Source organism: Dicentrarchus labrax, unplaced genomic scaffold, assembly GCF_905237075.1.
Source record: "Dicentrarchus labrax unplaced genomic scaffold, dlabrax2021, whole genome shotgun sequence".
Taxonomy (NCBI): domain Eukaryota; kingdom Metazoa; phylum Chordata; class Actinopteri; family Moronidae; genus Dicentrarchus; species Dicentrarchus labrax.
This window is the reverse complement of record NW_026136715.1, coordinates 15,560,775-15,578,443: the sequence shown is the minus strand read 5'-3', so window position 1 is coordinate 15,578,443 and position 17,669 is coordinate 15,560,775. Positions and strand designations below refer to the sequence as shown.

General features: G+C 38.3%; 1 protein-coding gene across 2 annotated transcripts; it reads left to right on the top strand.

Annotated features, from left to right (window-relative positions):
• The first annotated feature begins 15,496 nt into the window (after positions 1-15,496).
• tac3a (tachykinin precursor 3a) lies at positions 15,497-17,482 on the top strand. Of its 2 annotated transcripts, none has more exons than XM_051424929.1 (7): positions 15,497-15,676; positions 16,082-16,197; positions 16,300-16,396; positions 16,556-16,585; positions 16,696-16,749; positions 16,876-16,942; positions 17,273-17,482. In XM_051424929.1, exons 2-7 carry the CDS (start codon positions 16,096-16,098, stop codon positions 17,289-17,291), a joined length of 369 nt encoding a protein of 122 aa, XP_051280889.1. In that variant the 5' UTR covers positions 15,497-15,676; positions 16,082-16,095; the 3' UTR covers positions 17,292-17,482. The 2 variants fall into 2 exon arrangements, with proteins under 2 accessions (XP_051280889.1, XP_051280888.1); XM_051424928.1 differs by having other exon boundaries at positions 15,502-15,676; positions 16,297-16,396.
• The last annotated feature ends 187 nt before the right edge of the window (positions 17,483-17,669 follow it).

The window sequence follows — 17,669 nt, the reverse complement described above, 5'->3', positions numbered from 1 at the left end:
CCACGCTTATCAGTCATTGTAAAAGTAAATGACCCATAGGATTCTGCAGCACCTTCAGGGAAAAGAAAAATCAAATGTCACTAGATAGATCTTCAGGTGGTGTGTTGTTATCTGAAGTGCTGCCGTCTCAGGTATTTAGAAATGTAACTCTGCTGAAATAAGTATCCAGTAGTAAGTCTTACATGTTTGCATACTTGCTTGGTCATTTGGGAACAGGATCATGTAATTTTATTTGTATGGAGAGAGATTTGCATTGCATATTGTTTAGACATAAACACTTTTATTTGTTCATTTAAAGTTGAGTTCATTTTATGAAGATATATCACTATTAACTAAAATTATCACAATTAATTTTCCAACTACAGTTAGATATCACGCTGTCTTTTGTGCAATTTTGTCAATGATCTAGTGTACAAATATTGATGTTTTGCCATGTATTTATACCATTAATTAGTTTGCTTTTATCAAAACAAGATAGAAAGTGGGAACTGTTCCTCTGCTTTGCACAACTTCTGTTTTTTTTCTTCATTTCTATAGATCACGATTCCTGAAAGCAAAAGCATAACGGCATGGACCTAGTTTTGCACCAGACAGCTATAAGTGGCAGAACCACCAGCTCTTTTCCAGAGAGCTCCATGCATTGAGAAGTGGCAATAACACAGTGAGATGGTCAGAGAGGGATCTTCAAATGGAATCTAAAGAGGTAGCTGAGGTACCTGTACTTTTCTCTAAATGGAAGTCTGCACCTGAGAGGAGAGGGCATGTTCTTTCGTCTCCTTTTCTTTCTTCCCCACTGGCTCCCTCTCTCTTTACAGAGTTTTACATCCCCCAATGCTGTATGCAAAGGGAAGATATGAGACTGATCTTTGGTACTGATGTGAAGACAAGAATTTCTCTTTTTCTGCTTGGTAAAACATGATAGGCTTTCTACAGTTGTTTGGTAACTGGATACAGACAAATTAGTTTTTGTATTATGTGAAAGAAAGAGATAAAACAATCCGATAAATGTTGTGCCTGACAAAAAATTTATAATTACATGCTGTGCACACATTTCCAATCTAATTTAAATAACACCATCATTTCAGGATGGAATCAAAGCAGAAAATTAGAGATCTGAGACTTTTGCATTATAATTACAAGCAAACTGTAGAAATGGAAAAGCAAGAGATAAGAATCTTGTCATGTTTACCACATATTATCACATTGTTGACTCATTAAATGTTTTGTTTTTTTGATTTTTTTTCTCCAAATCTCTTTATTAGTTTTGCACAGAAAATATAACATATCTATATACATATATATATAACAGTAGTATGGACTGTCAAAAATGTTCTGTGATTATCTATTACAAATTTTGGAGCAAACCATTCCCATCCCCACCGGTTCCTGGACCCTTGCCCATCTGACTAACTAAATGTTATAGAAAACTTCTGAATATAAAGCATCCAGCTGAACCCTTGCGAATATTGTATTGTAGGTGTTTAGCTATTGAAATATATTAAATCTGACAATACAAAACCTTGTCTCTGAGAGGAATGAATCATCCAGAGGGCATTAGTCTATAATCGGAATGCAGACAATGACTGAAGGGTCATTGTTCAAATGGAAGAGGTGAGTTGTACTCTTCAAAGTACATTCATTTAAGCAAAACAAATTCATGACAGGCATACATTTTTATGAGACGTCTTCTAAGCAAATAGCAAACACTGAGTTAAAGTGTGTACACACTCTGTGCTGCATTTCAACTACAGAGTGAACAAGCTCAAGCATGTGATCGCAATGCAAATTGTCAAAAGCCAAAGATGATGGCACATCTGATGTAGAGTGAACTCTTTCTCAGTGTGTTACAGTTAAAGTTAATAAAGCGTGTGCTCTCCTGTCTGTCTCCACAAACATGAGATGGCAGGTTCAGGTGCATCAGTGAGGAGATAATTAGTCAGGTCTCCACAGACAGTCTGGAAGGACAGAGAGAGAAGACACACCATCGAGTCTATAATCTAATTTCCCGAACTAGTTACAAATTGTGTTGAGACCAACGGTAGCTCTTGTTCTTTTCAGTTCAGCTCGTTGGGTTTTTTTTTTTCAAATGTTGGATGTCATTATCAGTGTTTGTGCAGTTACTTGTGCAGGTGTTACCCATGCTTATAAGTTCTCCAAAACAAACAGTGTACCTTATCATCTCAGAAGAAAACAGCTGCTTCTTATTAGCATCTGAGACTTGACTTTGCCTCCCTCATTGTGTTGAACTAAGTCACGCCTGTTGAATCTACCTCAGTTTCAGTCACATACTTTGTCATTCAGTATTCTTACTATTTGCACTAAATGCAAGAGCCTGCTGTGACACATGTAATATTTTTCTCTCCTCCCTTGGCTGTAGCATCTCTGCAGAAAACAAAACACCGCACAGGCATCTGACAAGGCAAGGGATAGAGGGATCAGTCCTTCGACCATTAGCTCGTCCACTTCAGGGAAATTAAATCAGTTCTCAACATTCCACGCAATAACCAACCTCCTACTCAGGGTCACACAAAATAGCCACATTCCCTCAGGTAATCTCTGGATACAAGGGGACCGTGTCATACAACATTCATTTAGGTGCGGGGAGCTAAACCTTGAGCCGACTAAGCTTGTCATTAAGGGCTCTAAAATGACAATTGTCCAATATGTTGTTGCTCTCACAGGGAATCTTAGTAATGTCTCAGCAGTTTGGGGGCTGAGCTGACAGCAGCTGGGTGGCTCAGTTGGGTTGGCATGGCAGCAGCTCCAGACAAAAGCCACAGTTGTGAGAAAACGGTCTGCAGTCCTTCATGTTGGAGTAGGCGGTCAAGGATAATTGCCCTTCTGCACTGACGCAGCACAGGCCATGGCAGGAGAGAATCTAATCAACTGTTTTCAGGTAGTGAAAGAGGACCCTTCAATAAAATGTGTGGCAGATGAAAATTTATACAGTGTGCTAATTTTTGTCCTTGAGCGAGAACATCACTTTAGAGAAAGAATGGAATGCATTGTAAATTAGTACATTCCTGTCCAAACTTGCTAAATAGGCTACAGGGGCTAAAAACATACTGTAAACACTTCAGTGAGGAGTAACCTGAATGTAACCTACTTCATGGCAGTAACAATAATTACAAAGGTGTGTCACATTAAGATAAAAGCCAAATAGTGGCTGTTGAAAACTGGAAATTATGATATAAGTATTCAAAACAAAATTAGACCGGTTCCAAACAGGCCATCATCATCAGCTTTAACTGCAGCTGCATCATTCAAAATGTTGCAACGTTTTTTACTAAACGGGGGAACTGTGTAAGAAACACCTATAGCATATACCAAACAAATCACCATACGAATCATAGAAAATGCATCAATAAAGTCACTGGGGTTGATTTGGGTGTGCTGGAAGAAAAATGTGCAGCCATTCAATAACAATATAACGAGGAGATTTGGATTACATGATCCCCGTTTTGTTTGTCTTCCGTATATGCACAAGGACACACATGCATGCACACACAACTGACGGGATACAGCTACCAATGTTGTATACTGTAGTTAGGTAATTAGGGCTGTATACTGTAATTATGGGTGTAAAAAGGTAAACTTTTCATTTAAAAAAATGTATTACGAGTCGGACATCGGTTTTAACGTTTTAGATGCAACTAGATCAGTACACAGACTCCTGGATCAATCAAAATGTGCCATGAACCGGTCAATAGTCACATTCTAAAGTTATACCATAAATTGGTTGGTTTGCAGATTTGCGCCTCCACTCAAGGTAAAAGGTAAAAGGTAAAAGGTCAAGGAGGAGTCTGTGGATGCCAATACAGCTAGCACAAGCAAGAACCCGCAGGACACAGAAATTAAACACTTAAACTCTTTGCAGCTTATTTGATTTTAGAATGAAAAATTAAACAAATGTTAAGAACTGTATCAGATTAAATAATTTTGCTTCACATTGTATCATATCAAATTGCACCGAATTGTTTCACATAAAATGCATCGTCTAGATGTGTATCAGATCGTCTTAGAAGGGAGAAATGTATCGTCTAATTTTATTCTAACCTTCATTGTGGATAGCATTGTTCTTATTTTTATGAATAGAAAGAACCATGGCTTGTTATAACATTTTAAAGAGAAGTTTTCATCATATTTTCTTCTAAATCTGAAGTGAGCATTCATTCAACTCATCATTCAAAAGATGTCAAGAAGTCAATTCAGACGACTTCTGTAAATTAATTTTATTAGAATTTTAAGTTGAATTAACTTGAAATGAATAAAATGTATATATTTATGTTAAGTTAACAATAACAGTTAGTTGATTCCACTAAATTCCTGTATGTTGTACAATGAGCGGGATGAAACAGTCTTTTACCTTGTCAATTACTTTTTCATAGCAGACATTTTGACTCTCACAGGTGTTACTAACAACATTAACAATGGCATTGTTGTATTCAAGTGTCACAGTAAGCCACAACTGTGTGTAGTAAGTCAGCATGCACAACGATACCTTGAAACTGAACCATCTAAATGTAATTAAGAAATCATTCTTTCTATAATTTACACTTGTGCTTATCCTACTGTGACATGTCAAAATGTCTTCTGATTAGAACACATTAAGGGCAGCAACTTGAAGGCTGTCAGATGAAGCAAACCAATACCCTAGGCTAGACTGGAATATTGGATATACACAGATACTAAGAGCAAGTGGAAAACAGGTGAAGGCATGTTAGATTAAGTAATAAGCAGGTGTAACTGGTGGTCTCTAGCGTTGTGTACGTTGAGTTTTGATTGAGAGCCCAGACCAGGATATCTTTGGAGGCAATAAATGACAAAATCCTCCTGTCTTTTTTGTTTGTTTGTGATCAAGTAACTTGAGCTCCGACACAAAATGACACATACTTCACATTCATTTTAAGCTAATTAAACTTATAAACAGAGGACAGGGGTTGACAGAGGTTAAAATATAAATTATTTCAGCCACCTTTAGACAGGATGATCCTGAGTGGCAGGTTTGAAACAGATGTAAGGCAAACAGACCATTGGGAGAACTAAGAAAATATACTTGATGAAACTACCTCTTATAGTTCAATATTTTTTTACTTGGAAATGTAATTAATTTTCATCTACAACTAACAAAGAACCTTAGGAGAAAGTATTACTTTTACACACTAACCCTCTGGCATTCAAGCTCCTGCCCAGCTGATCTACTACTGTCCATACTGTACAGCTCCTTGCTGTGTGTGGTTACCCAAAAGGCCCAGTGAGTCACAGATGTCCTCCCAAGAATGTTCTATTTAAATCTCCCACAATACATGCAATGTAAACCCTGGAGCATTTCAGGAAATGATGGTGACAAAACGATGGCGGGGCGAGTGGGGGACAGGGGAAATGTTGTCACTGAGGCTTGATGGTCAGACACTGGATGCAATGTGAAAGATAGGGTGCCACCTTTAATTAGATGATGAGTTACTGGCGGAAGGAAACAAATAATGTTGTCATTCAACAATATCCTGTTTTGACAGCCACTCACTAATTATCTTTTTGTCCTCTGATGCCTGTGCGTCTCTTTCCTTAGGTCCAAAGCAATATCTCACTTACACACTCGGTTGTAATCAAATATTTAATATCATAACTGAGGAAATAAATTCGTCTTGATGAAGACTCAAAATACCTTTTATGAACAAGTGTTAATATTTAAGGTAAACAAATACAGCACAGGAAGTGTCAAAAAATGCAAGAGGAAACACAATGTGACAGAGGAGAATAATGCATAGTTACAAAGCAACTTTAGTAACAATGTGCAAACCTCAGCCTCAAGGACGATTTCCCAGAAGTCAATGCCTTTATTGTACTCATAGTTTTAGACATGCTACACCCAGATTAAATTAATTTTACTCGATCAGTGTTTTACTTTTAAGTGTTTTATATACATTTTAATGCAATCATAGATGCAATATCTACAAAGGATACAATAATATTTTTTGTGTTCGCCACTTCACAAATTTGTCATTGTGACTGTCAATCGTTATGTATTTTCAACTTATCTCCTTTCCATTCTGTTCAACTAACACGTGTTTTCAGTTATTCTGGCTGATTGGACCTCCGCTCAGGCTGAAGTTGGGCAGAGCTATACTGGGAATTGACCTTTTTCACAGCAATTTAGTCTCTTCATAGAAGGAAAATAACACTTAATGGAACTCAGCTATCATTATTAATGACGCATATTCCATTAAGTGGCCTAGTAGGTCAGCATGCAGAATACCAGGGTCCTGAAATTAATGTTATTAATTGCACCTGTGCTTCTACTGCAATGACATGTCAAAATGTCTTCCACTAGTGTCCAATTACACACCAATTTAAAGGATTTTTGACTATGTAGTGTGTTCATGCTGAAAAAGTGCAATCAGGGCAAATCAAGAGAAATATTCATGGGGTGGCAAGGGGCAAGTCACTGGGGACTTTAAGGGGTGGCAAAACATAGGTGGTGCCAGGGAGGTGCTTAGGGATGCAAAAGCTACCCCTAGTATTGCCATAGCACCCACTAGCACCCCCAAGAAGTATCTGGGCTTATTTATATTTTTCAGTTTTTCAAAGTGTGAATACTGTAACTCATACTTTGAAAAATTAATAAATACATTAATAAAACAAACTGATCTTTTTTATATTAAAAACACATTATCTGTTGATCTGATCTGGTCAATGGGTGTAGCACGCATAACTTTTGAGTCCAGTTCCTGTTAGTCAAAGCAGATTTATTTATATTTGCTTGTTGACGCACAGAAAAACTCTCTCTTGTGATCTCAGAACATGACACTGAAATGTGCACTTTCTGCTTGTGTGCAACACTGTCTCTGGCATAATTGTGTAAACTTTAATTCAAAGGTGTGTTTACATAGGCAGGCTTGTGAACCATACATCTATCCCTTGAGCTGAATATCTAGCCTTGTATTTAACTCTAATGACATTTGAACTGTCATGGCGCTCCTGGTACTACATATGTGTGCGTAGGCCTGCATGTGTTGGGGGAGATGACTGTGGAAAGCGTCGCAATAAACCCTAAATTTCAGAGCACCCCCCACTGTTGAGCAGCCCCGTAGTACCAGAAAAAGAAAATCTCTGGCACTGCCACTGGGCAGAAATGAATGGGGAAAATCACAGAGAAATAAACATCAGTCTTTGCAGTTAACATCAGAGCAGTTGTGACGCTTAGCTCCAGGCTTTGAGGAACAGCCGGTGCATGCAGGGGGAAAATGGCAGACATTTGCAAAGGTAGCTCTCCGTCATGGACTCAAGTTACTAGTTAGTCCCCTGAAGTATATATGGATGGCAGTGAGACAGAAAAAAAAGTTCAAACTCTTTGGCCAAATTTACTTTTGCTTTGTGAAACTTAATTGGCTGTGGCATTACAAAGTAATTGTTTGATTAATGTACATTGGGGGACATATTGCATAATGTCTTGTACGTTTTAAAAGATCATGTATACTAACAGCAATATATGACAATTAGTATATAGTGCATACAGTACAATTGTATAGAATTAGGACACAGGAATAAGAATTATAAAGGTGAACAGATTAACTGAATATGTCTGTAAACACCTACGCAATCCATAGGTGTGTAAAGGTTTTAAAGGTTACAGACAAAGACATTTTGAATTATAGCAAGAAAAGCACAGGTGTAGCTAATAATGCCATTAATTACACCTGTGCTTTTCCTATTGTAATAAGTCAAATATATATTTTGCTACTTATACAGTGATTCATCAGTTTCCATCCAGTTGCCTTTCACCCTTTATTTCTAGATGCTGTATTATCATAAGCAAATCAAAGTGCATTCATTATGATCAGGACATGGAACTGTCAGATAAAGATCTCATTATACAGTCGTGCCAGATTCTTAATGAATTATAATGCATGTTATTATCAGATAGTGATGAATAACAGGTTGATAATGTGCTTCCCTTGCTCACAATAGACTAAGTGTCCTCCTCCTAGTATCTTATCAGTTTTTATCATACTTGGCCGTCTCTGACATCCTCTGGCTCAGACAGTCACTGTTTCTACAGTAAGTGAGGTGGAATAAAGGTGTAGTCCATCCATCTGTCATGTCAATGACAACCCTCAGTTAAACCAAACCTAAAACACAATCCATAATTTTACATGGACTGAGCAATTTGCCCTCATGTCTAGCGTGACAGACATGGTGCCAGCTGTGTTTACCAGGACACCGTGTGTTATGAACATAATCACTTTACCAGCCCCTGCCTGCCTGTTATGGATGGCACTTGTCATTTACAGAGGGGAGCCCAGGGCCATCAGTCATCTCTATGTGCAAGTGTGTTTCTGTATGAGTGTGTGTGTTGAGGGGGTGGGGTTGGTGTGGCTTTTATTTGTCTGTCTGTGGCTCCATGGAAGACAGCACAGTAAAAGCTCCTTACACATCGTCAGTGAACAGAAAAAAATGTAAATGCTGCACTGGGAGCATGCACAATTACACAGCCAAGCACCTGTGAACTGTCAATTACATAAGAAACATAACCAAATCGTTGTGAGTTGCTGGTCATGTAAATATAAATGCACAAGCCAAATTCACTTATACTGTACACCTTGACAGCTACAGGTACTCGACAAAATAATAAATAAAATAATACAATAGACACAAACTTAATCAAAAACAGTAGGAATAGGGCATTAACTTACAAAGTAATCTACCAGGCAGGAATGTACATTCACGCATGTTTCATTGGTCAGCACGGTGTGTTGCAGAATGACATCACATTATGTTCTGGCAAAAGTTGAGTTAGCTTCAACTTTTTTCCTGGAGTCCTCTGCAGTGGCACCCATGTTACTTCAATAGAGTGGTTCCATTTAAATAAATGAGGGGGCCACATTTTTTCAAGCAGGGCTAATGTCAGTCTGAGCACAGCCTTACAGGCCACAAATTAGAATTTCTTGGCTAATGAACATGAATATGACAGGCTTATATCTGGCCACTTGGGGGCAGCAGAACACGCTCTAGGCACAACATTAACATATTATCACCTTGTAAAGTGGCAAACATATTTAATTCATCAAACACAGAGCAACATTAGCATTTATTTGGAGTAGTGCGTTGTGTGAAATATAAGGCTGCTAAATGCTCCACTATGTTCACCAGCTAGTCTTAAACTTTTTCCTCATTTCTGTTGTTTGGTGCTGTGTATGTAGTTTGCAGTTGATTTATTAGAGTTTTTACCTGCTGCAGCAAGAAACCAGGATGTTGAGAACCACAAAAAATAAAGTTGCATGCAATATAACCAACAAAATTAAAACACATTGCTCAACCCATCTACAGTACACAAAAATTTACTCACCAAACACTTTTGGCTATTTTTCCTTCATCAGGCTGGTGAAGTTGTTTTTTGGTTTGTCATCTGACTTACAGACCTTCAACATTAAATTCATTTTAACTGTTGTCAAAATTAAAATATGTATTAGTGCAGTTTTTAAGTACTTTTATAATTCTTTCTACACCTTGTGAATCTCGTATTTGGTATCACTCAAATCCATAATATTCAAGAATCCATAAACCTACAAAACCTGAAGCTATTCTGATGTCACTCCACAGAGGAGGCATCTATTTGTGTTTTAATGACGGCTTGAGCTGGTGCTGTCAATATCTGCTTTAGCTTTGCCTTCAAGAGAAACACAACTGTTTTGATGTGTCAGAATTGATCAATAGCTGACCCCTCATACCGTGAAAGCAATAACAGCTGTTTCTTGAAGGTAATGTGACCAGCAAATTAGGTGAGTGCTCCATGAATAATGTGTTTCATTGACTTGGTCTCCTGTGAAAAGAGACAAAGTGGAGCACAAAAATGCCAGCGGTCATCCACGGCAAAGTTTTTTATTGTCTATGAAATTACCTTTATGCAGGACTCACCTTTGGTCTAGTCTCATCATTTCGGCAATAAATAATAAGTAGCCTACTTTATGTTTTAAAATACAGAAGTCATGAGCATACAGTGGGCATCTGCCAATGGTAGATCAGAGATTCAAACCTCTTAAAGCTTGTTATGTATCTAAGTATCATTGAACATACTCACCATATCAGTAAATAAAGAGCAAAGCGCTAATCTAACGCCCTCAGGAAATGACTGAGGTTATTGCTGTAGAAAATAGCTCAGATCAATGTCGCCTATTGTATTTCCAGCACTGTCATGGGAAATTTTCCACATTGTCTCATGGGTATCTGTCATATCACAGCTGAATAAAACATTTGCAGTTTGTTTTGTGTTTGTATGTTTATGTATGCGTTTGTACTATCTCTTTAAATTTTCATGCTGTCATTACTTCACCTATGAATGTATGAAGTATGAAGAATGCTCAGATGTATAGACACATGCATACACAGAAGAACACACACACACACAGCAGGGAATGACAAATCACAAAATCCCTCATATCAAATGTTCAAATTCAATCAGAGGGTGAATAATGCAACCGTGAAGTGTTTCATGGTTTCCAATTTGGGCCTCAGTCACTATGTTGCATACTTTGATGGCATGATTCCATAATTTCCCTTGACACAATTTTATGAGCAGGCGGGACAGAATGAAATAAGCAGCAGAGAGAGGTCACGTCCCCGCACAGTCAGTCTGTCTAATATCCAGGTGTGATGGAAGCTCAATTGCAATATTGTCGTCTCTCACTCAGACAGTAATGAGCTGCAGTATAAACCCTATGTTACATCTCTATCATCCACACAGAACTCCAAAAACAGACACCTTTCACATGGAATCAACACAAAACGCCTGGTCTCAAGATGGTTTTGACTTCTCAAGAAGCACCAATTTTTTAGTGACTTCTCAGGTATGCTAACAACGCTTCTGATTGGTTAGTACACCAAGTTCAGCCTAAGCTGGTCCAAGCTGTTATGTTTAAGACAGTACAGGCCTATACAAGCGTTGTTTATGAGGCTCTATTTACATTCTTTCAGTAAGCGTTTAAACAGGAAGTAACAGTTCTTTCAGTCACAGTGATGGGATTTTGATGGATAAAAAATGTGTTCTATATATGTACTGAACACCTCCTCAGCAAAACTGTTGGTTGTTGGCTACATAATGCAACTAAGTGGAGGAACTGAATATTAAGCATTTGTTGTTGGCACTGGATCCAGACATAAACATTTAGATTTCAGTGTAGGTTCAGGAAACAGTAAAATGAATTATTCTAATTTCTTCATCATAGAAAATCTATGCCTCTTCAACTATCAACTACAACATCAGCTACTGTGTTTACTTATTTGTGTCCCTAGTCGAACAATATTTACATGGCTGCAAATATTACAAATCCAGTGAGTTTCTTCAGGAATACAATAGGTTAAATACTAATGGACAATATTCAAACTGATGCTAAAACAAAGCTCTGAGTGGTAATAGTAGTAGCCAAAAGGTTTGAAAAGTTGGCAGCAGAGTAATGTCCAAATGGCAAAGGAAATAAATTCAACATGAAGAGCACATCTCATCAAAGCAGAAAAATGGCAGCATTCAACACCCCTCTGCAAATGAAAAATCTTCATATCTCAGATATGATAATAAATTGTCAGATTAAAAAAGCAAAACCCTTTGGCAACAAACTAAAAATCCTTAACAAACTTACAATGCCCCAAGTTTGTCTGATTTATAATACTGCACCTCTTCGGGGCAGAAAACACATTTCTAGGGTCGAAAACACAACTCAAGCATCTGATTGCACCCGTTTTGTCAACAACAGTGCAAATACAAGGATGTAGGCAGGACACTGATTGCATCTGTGATGAACGGGATGATAATGTATCTTCTAGAGTATAGTCGCTGCATGATGAGTAGAAAATAGGCAATACTGATACAAAACAGACCATAACAGTCTCCCAATCTAAGAAAAGAGAGATTCAAGACCCTAAACAGCATCAGAGAGTCTTATTTCCTCTTATAGGCCTCAGTGCCAACCATCGTCACTGAGAGAAGATTAAAGGGGACAAAAACCTTTTGCCAAGAAGGGAGCGGGAAAACACTTTTAGGAGCTCTTTGGAAAACACTGAAAAAAAGAATGGGTTTTGGTCTGGTGACACTACAGCTCACAGTTTCACATACACAATGTGATCTAATGCAAATAGACTTTCAAAGTATATCAGCATCCATGCCAGTCTTAAAGAAGCAGCCTTCAAATTAACATTTAGATGCAAGTGACACTTCAGGACCTCACAAGTCAGAGATCAGGGAGGAGTGGGTGGAATAAAAAAACTGCACCCATCAAAGTCATTTTGCATGCCCCAAGGAGAAGTATGAAGTGGACTCTAAATTAAATCCCCCAGATTAGATTAGAGCCCATTAACTCAATTATTGACAGGTGTTTCTTACGATCTACCATGGAGAGGCCTTGAATCGTCTAGATCTGCTTATTTTTGTCTTCATGTCGCCACAAGCAAAAGCAAACAGCGGGGCTGTTTTTCCTCTTACTGTGTTCACACATACAGAATCCCCTTTGGACCTATTGGCCAGAGATTCCAAGCTGTGCTCCCAACCCCGGCCTGTATACAAATATAGATAAATCTGCACCCCGAATTTTCTCGCACATCTTTGCAATCTCACTCTCTGGACTTCTCACCTTCGCACACTCTCCTTTTCTTTCTCCCTCCAGTCACTCATTCCTTCATAACATCTCCCCCATATGAGGGCTGTCACGTCACTGTCCCCTCTCAACTACAGGGTGGAATTTACTTTATCTTCTCCCTCTCAGGCTGTGAAAGCCTGCACAAATGGATGATTGGCAGTTCCATTTGAGACAAGAGAAGAATAACAGTGTGACTGTACTCCTGGCTCTATCTGCTGTTTTCCTCCACCGGATACAAAACTATACAGAAGAATGAATCTGTATTTTCATGTCCTCACATGGACCTCCAAACAAACTGAACAGCTAGACTGTGTTTTCAGGCTTACATAGCTTTTGAGGCATTCTACAGTCTTACCAATGTTGGACATGATATGTCCACAAAGACACACATACAGACAGAAAACACATTTTGAGTCTCAATCTTTTTTAAATATCTCTTTCTATCTATGTATTCCACAGCAAGGTTATCTCAATCTTTTCAGCCTGTTGATTCAATAAGCGAGTACAAGAAAAGCAGGATCAATGGGCAGAATTATTGAACTAAACTGTTGGTAGGGGTGAAACCAGGGAAAATTATATTTGAACAAAGATGCTGACAGCCTGCTCCTTACATACATGCTAATAAATTACATTATTACATTATTACAATATATTTAATACATACATGCTAATAAATGCTTAAGAAACATCTGAGTAGGACAATGATGATGCCTAATGATATTAAATAACTTTTTTAAATATCTGACCAGTGCAAAGGAAGACTTAAATGTTTTCAAGTGGAAAGTCTAACTTGTCACACTGATAATGATCAATGTGACGCAAAATTTTCATGCATTTTTCACACACTCCTTCATTCGCATTCATATTAAATGATCTTAGCATGAGGCTGAGCTGTGTCTTTTTACTTCTGTCTTTTCTCATATTGATCGACCTATAGCCACCATGGGCTACCTGCTGTTAGTGAGCCAACCGTGAACATTCAAGATATAGGGCAAGACATTGTCCAATTACCTTCACAGCTGTCCGCAGATCTGAGGGGAGCTCACACATAGTGAGGGTGCAACAGCTTTCCCTGTGAGTCAGATGCCCGGAATGAATGACATCCAAATGCAATACAGCAGAGGATGTGTGTCATATTGTAAGGCAGTGCGCAGGGCTGTGACTACCTGTGATGTATAGCAGGATGTCCATCTAGCCCTGCAGTACATCCAACCCAATATCCATTTGCCTTTTTGTTGGATAAGAAACTTCCCCTGCCACGGCATGTTGTGGATAAACAGCCCCTGGCACTCTTTCCTTCTGCTCTCAGTCCAAAAACAGGGTCGCTTTGATAACCAAGGGGGATAAAAAACACTCGTTAATAATGTAAAAATGCAATTAACGACTTCCCTACTTCTGTCAGATCTCCCACCCCGCACCCCTGCACTGCTGCAATACCCCCCACACTACTACATACAGGAACAGGACAAATATGGAAATGGGAAGTCATTACTAAAACATAGCCTTGTTAACCTTTTGTGAAATGCACTTTTTGGATTTTTGCCTGGTGCTTTGTTGTTGGTGGCATATCCTCTGATAGGAGGCCTCAGTCTCCAGAGGCCACAGGCATTTATATACTCAGTAGTTCCGCCTGTCCGTTTTACAGCTATGATCTCAAACTTTGCTTTGCTGAAATATTCATGCTTGTTTGCAATCTGAACATGTGCACAAACACCAACACGAGTGTAATTGCTTGTGTAATTGCAAGAAAAATGATAGGTTCGGTATGAGCACTAAATCAGAGTTGTTTTCAGCTGCTGGTGACGTAGGGAAAATATTTTTTCATGATACACACAAATACCTTGTGGAGATTTACATCTAAATGTTAATCCCCAGCCTATGTTGAAGTTGTATGTAATTATAAAGTATCTTTAGTACAATGCTAGACATAAATCTGTCAAACAATCTGTGCTTATACAAGTCACAAGAGTGACATTTCATCTCAGCACCTGTCAGAGCCGTTTAGGAGAGAATTTAGCGGCCATGAAAAGTGACCCTCTGAATCATGTGTTACTCATTGTGTCAATACTTGTATGAGTATCTGTCTGTCCAAACAACACGTCTGGATTTTAGTCTGTCTGTCTCCTCGGTTGATCTTGATCATATATTAAAGCGTTTTCTTTTGTACGTAATAAAAACTCACCACATATTAAGTAGAGCATTGCCATGGTGGGAAAATAAATTGTTATTTCATGAACTAAAACCTGCCCAGAGGTAGATGGACGAATGTTTGTTTTCATTTCACATTTTCTGTATGAATAGGTATTGGGCAGTCACTTACAAACACACAGCTGTGCAGCCTATCTAGTCACATACATCACAGCCATCTATAGGGACATGCAGAGGCAGCTGCTATCTATGTAATTACTTCCTAAAAAGATTAGTATGTTGTATGACAGTGCTCATGTCTACTGGTCAATGGAGTGAAAAGACACCTAGAGGAGCATGTGAGCATAGTGGCAAAGAGATGGGTAAATGAGACATATTGTGTGTACTTTCAACACACAGGTTCAGGTTTTAACTCAAACAATGATCAGCAGCGATGAAGATCATGTTAGGTTCATTTATCCCGTTCTTAGCAAAGGCCAACTGGGGTTGTAGCCTAATCTTTAAGAAGAAAATCCCAAATATATTCAGGACTGGACTTGCGTCCACGAACCTATGTCCTAGTGACGTTGCCTGGACGTTTGTTATTTCTTGTTGGTTTATTTTGATGATGAGAGTGCTTGCGTGTTTGGTGGGGGGCAACCGCTCTCAGCAGCATCATGACCATCAATGAGTTGGCTACGTAGCCTTCAGCACAACGTGATACAAGACATGATACTCCACCTACGCTCCAGTTGCTGATTGGCGTTACGCAGGTATCCAGCTATTATTTATTAGCACCGAGCGTGGACGCCTCATTTATCCTGAACGGATCTCACTGCAGGATCTATCCGTTCCCACTTTACTCTGCACCAGGGCGCACGCAGCAGACTCTTTTGCCAATTTATCTGCTCGACAGAAAACAGGTAAGGAGAAAATACTTTACTTAAGTGCTTAAAATGAAATGTTTATATATGTATTCTATTTTCAATAGCTGTCTTTTTTTCTGTTGAAGAAGTGGCTTTAAGTGGGGCTGGAGAGGAGACACTGGGGGACTGTGTGAAATCATTATAGTCGTGTCTTTTCTTTCTTTGTTGAATACATAAAAGAGAATCAAAACAATGTTTACTAATTACGTTAAAAATAAGTCTCATGGACCATATTTCTGTAAATCTTACACCGTGCGCTTTTACGCACCGGTTACGCAGCAGGTTTTGCGCTACAAGTACATTTAGAGCGTAGTTCTTGATGAAAGGGCGATTTTCAGAGATGTTTTTCCCTTAAAGGAAACAACCTAATAAGCCAGGGTAACTGTGAGTATTCTCGCACAGGTGGTGCTGAAAAAATGAGGAGAGGTCTGCTGCTGGTGACTCTGTTCCTCGTCATGAAACTTCGATACAGCCAGTCCAGATGCGAGGAGCCGGGATCGCGCAGATCAACTTCAGATGTAGGTTTCCTGGCGCGTAATGATCATGTGGATTTTTAAACCTTCAGACTGTTAACAGAAACTCATTATTTTTCCTTCTTTTCTTTTTCATAATTGCAGCAGACTTTAGGTTTAGACAACCTCAAGCGGAACATCCTGAAGAGGTATAGTGATTTGGATTATGACAGCTTTGTGGGTTTGATGGGCAGAAGAAATGCCGGTGAGTTCTCTTTATTGTAGTAATAATAATAACAACACTATCATTACTATAAACTGAAGAATCAAGCAATTTTTTTTTTCTGGTACATTCATTTAGTTAATATATTTCTTTCTCAAATACTATTTAACAAAGCGGTTTTTGTCTTTTTGATTTCATCAGATGCAAACGCTGTACAGTCACCACAAAAAAGTAAGACCTTTGTGATTTGGTAATGATATAAAGTGGTTGCTTTCTTTAAGTTGTTTTAAATTTCATGAAATCCAAAAAAAAAAAAGAATGGTTCTCATTCTTCTTATCAGGAGAAATGCATGACATCTTTGTTGGTCTAATGGGAAGGAGAAACTCAGAGCCTGGTGAGTGTGGCAAATCACAAAAGTCAAATATCCACAATAGCCCTGTTGGCTTTTTATAGACATTCAGATTCATATCTTTCAGTGTTTATCATATTGACAATATATCTTGTAATGTCTGCTCTAAAGATAATGGTCCCTGGAGGAGAGAGTATCCAGAGAGGAGAGGCATTTTTCTCAACAAGTGCAGGCTGAGGTGAGTGCATCTTCTTTTTCATTCAGTAGATGCAACATTGAACAGTCTCCACTTGGAAAAAATAAAGTTAACACTTCACCTGAATAATAAAGTATAAAACCATATCAGACAGAGGAGGTTCTTAAGATGTCTTGCTGTTCAAGGTTTAAAGTCTTAAAAGCACTGCTGACCTTAATGCAAATTTATGTTATGTTTCTTCTGTACACTTTTCATTTTTTTTAAAGTAAATCTCTAGTTGGCTTTATTTTTATGGTGTATTAAATAATTGATTTTAAACATTTAAAATGCATGAGTGTAGTATTAATACATGTATGATGTATTTTGTTGCAGGTTTCTTCAGGGGCTGTAGACATCCATACTGAAGCAACTCTCATCTGGCAACAATGACAGAAGATCACAAATAATGAACTAAATGTCTGATGGAGACGACTAAATGATCTACCAGCTGGCTTATGAAAGTGACCATAAACTACACGGATTGTACTTGTTTTATCTGGAAACAAAACATAATTAGAAGTGACAGCTGATATATTTCCTTATCATGTATTTCTTTTTCTTCAAAGTTAAAAATAAACATAATTTTTCTATACATAATTTATTCATTTAAAACGTTGGTGCATTTTCCTGCAGCTGTTTGTGTGAGTGATGCTTCAAAGCTTGGCTCTAGTGCAGACAGTAATGTTCAATCACACCTGCTATAATGTTTACTGTTGGGTTACATAAAATG

Coding starts and splice junctions, on each gene's coding strand:
- tac3a (XM_051424928.1), top strand. CDS start 16,096: ATGAGGAGAGGTCTGCTGCTGGTGACTCTGTTCCTCGTCATGAAACTT. Junction 16,198..16,296: donor CGCGCAGATCAACTTCAGAT/GTAGGTTTCCTG, acceptor TCATAATTGCAG/CAGACTTTAGGTTTAGACAA. Junction 16,586..16,695: donor TGTACAGTCACCACAAAAAA/GTAAGACCTTTG, acceptor TCTTCTTATCAG/GAGAAATGCATGACATCTTT.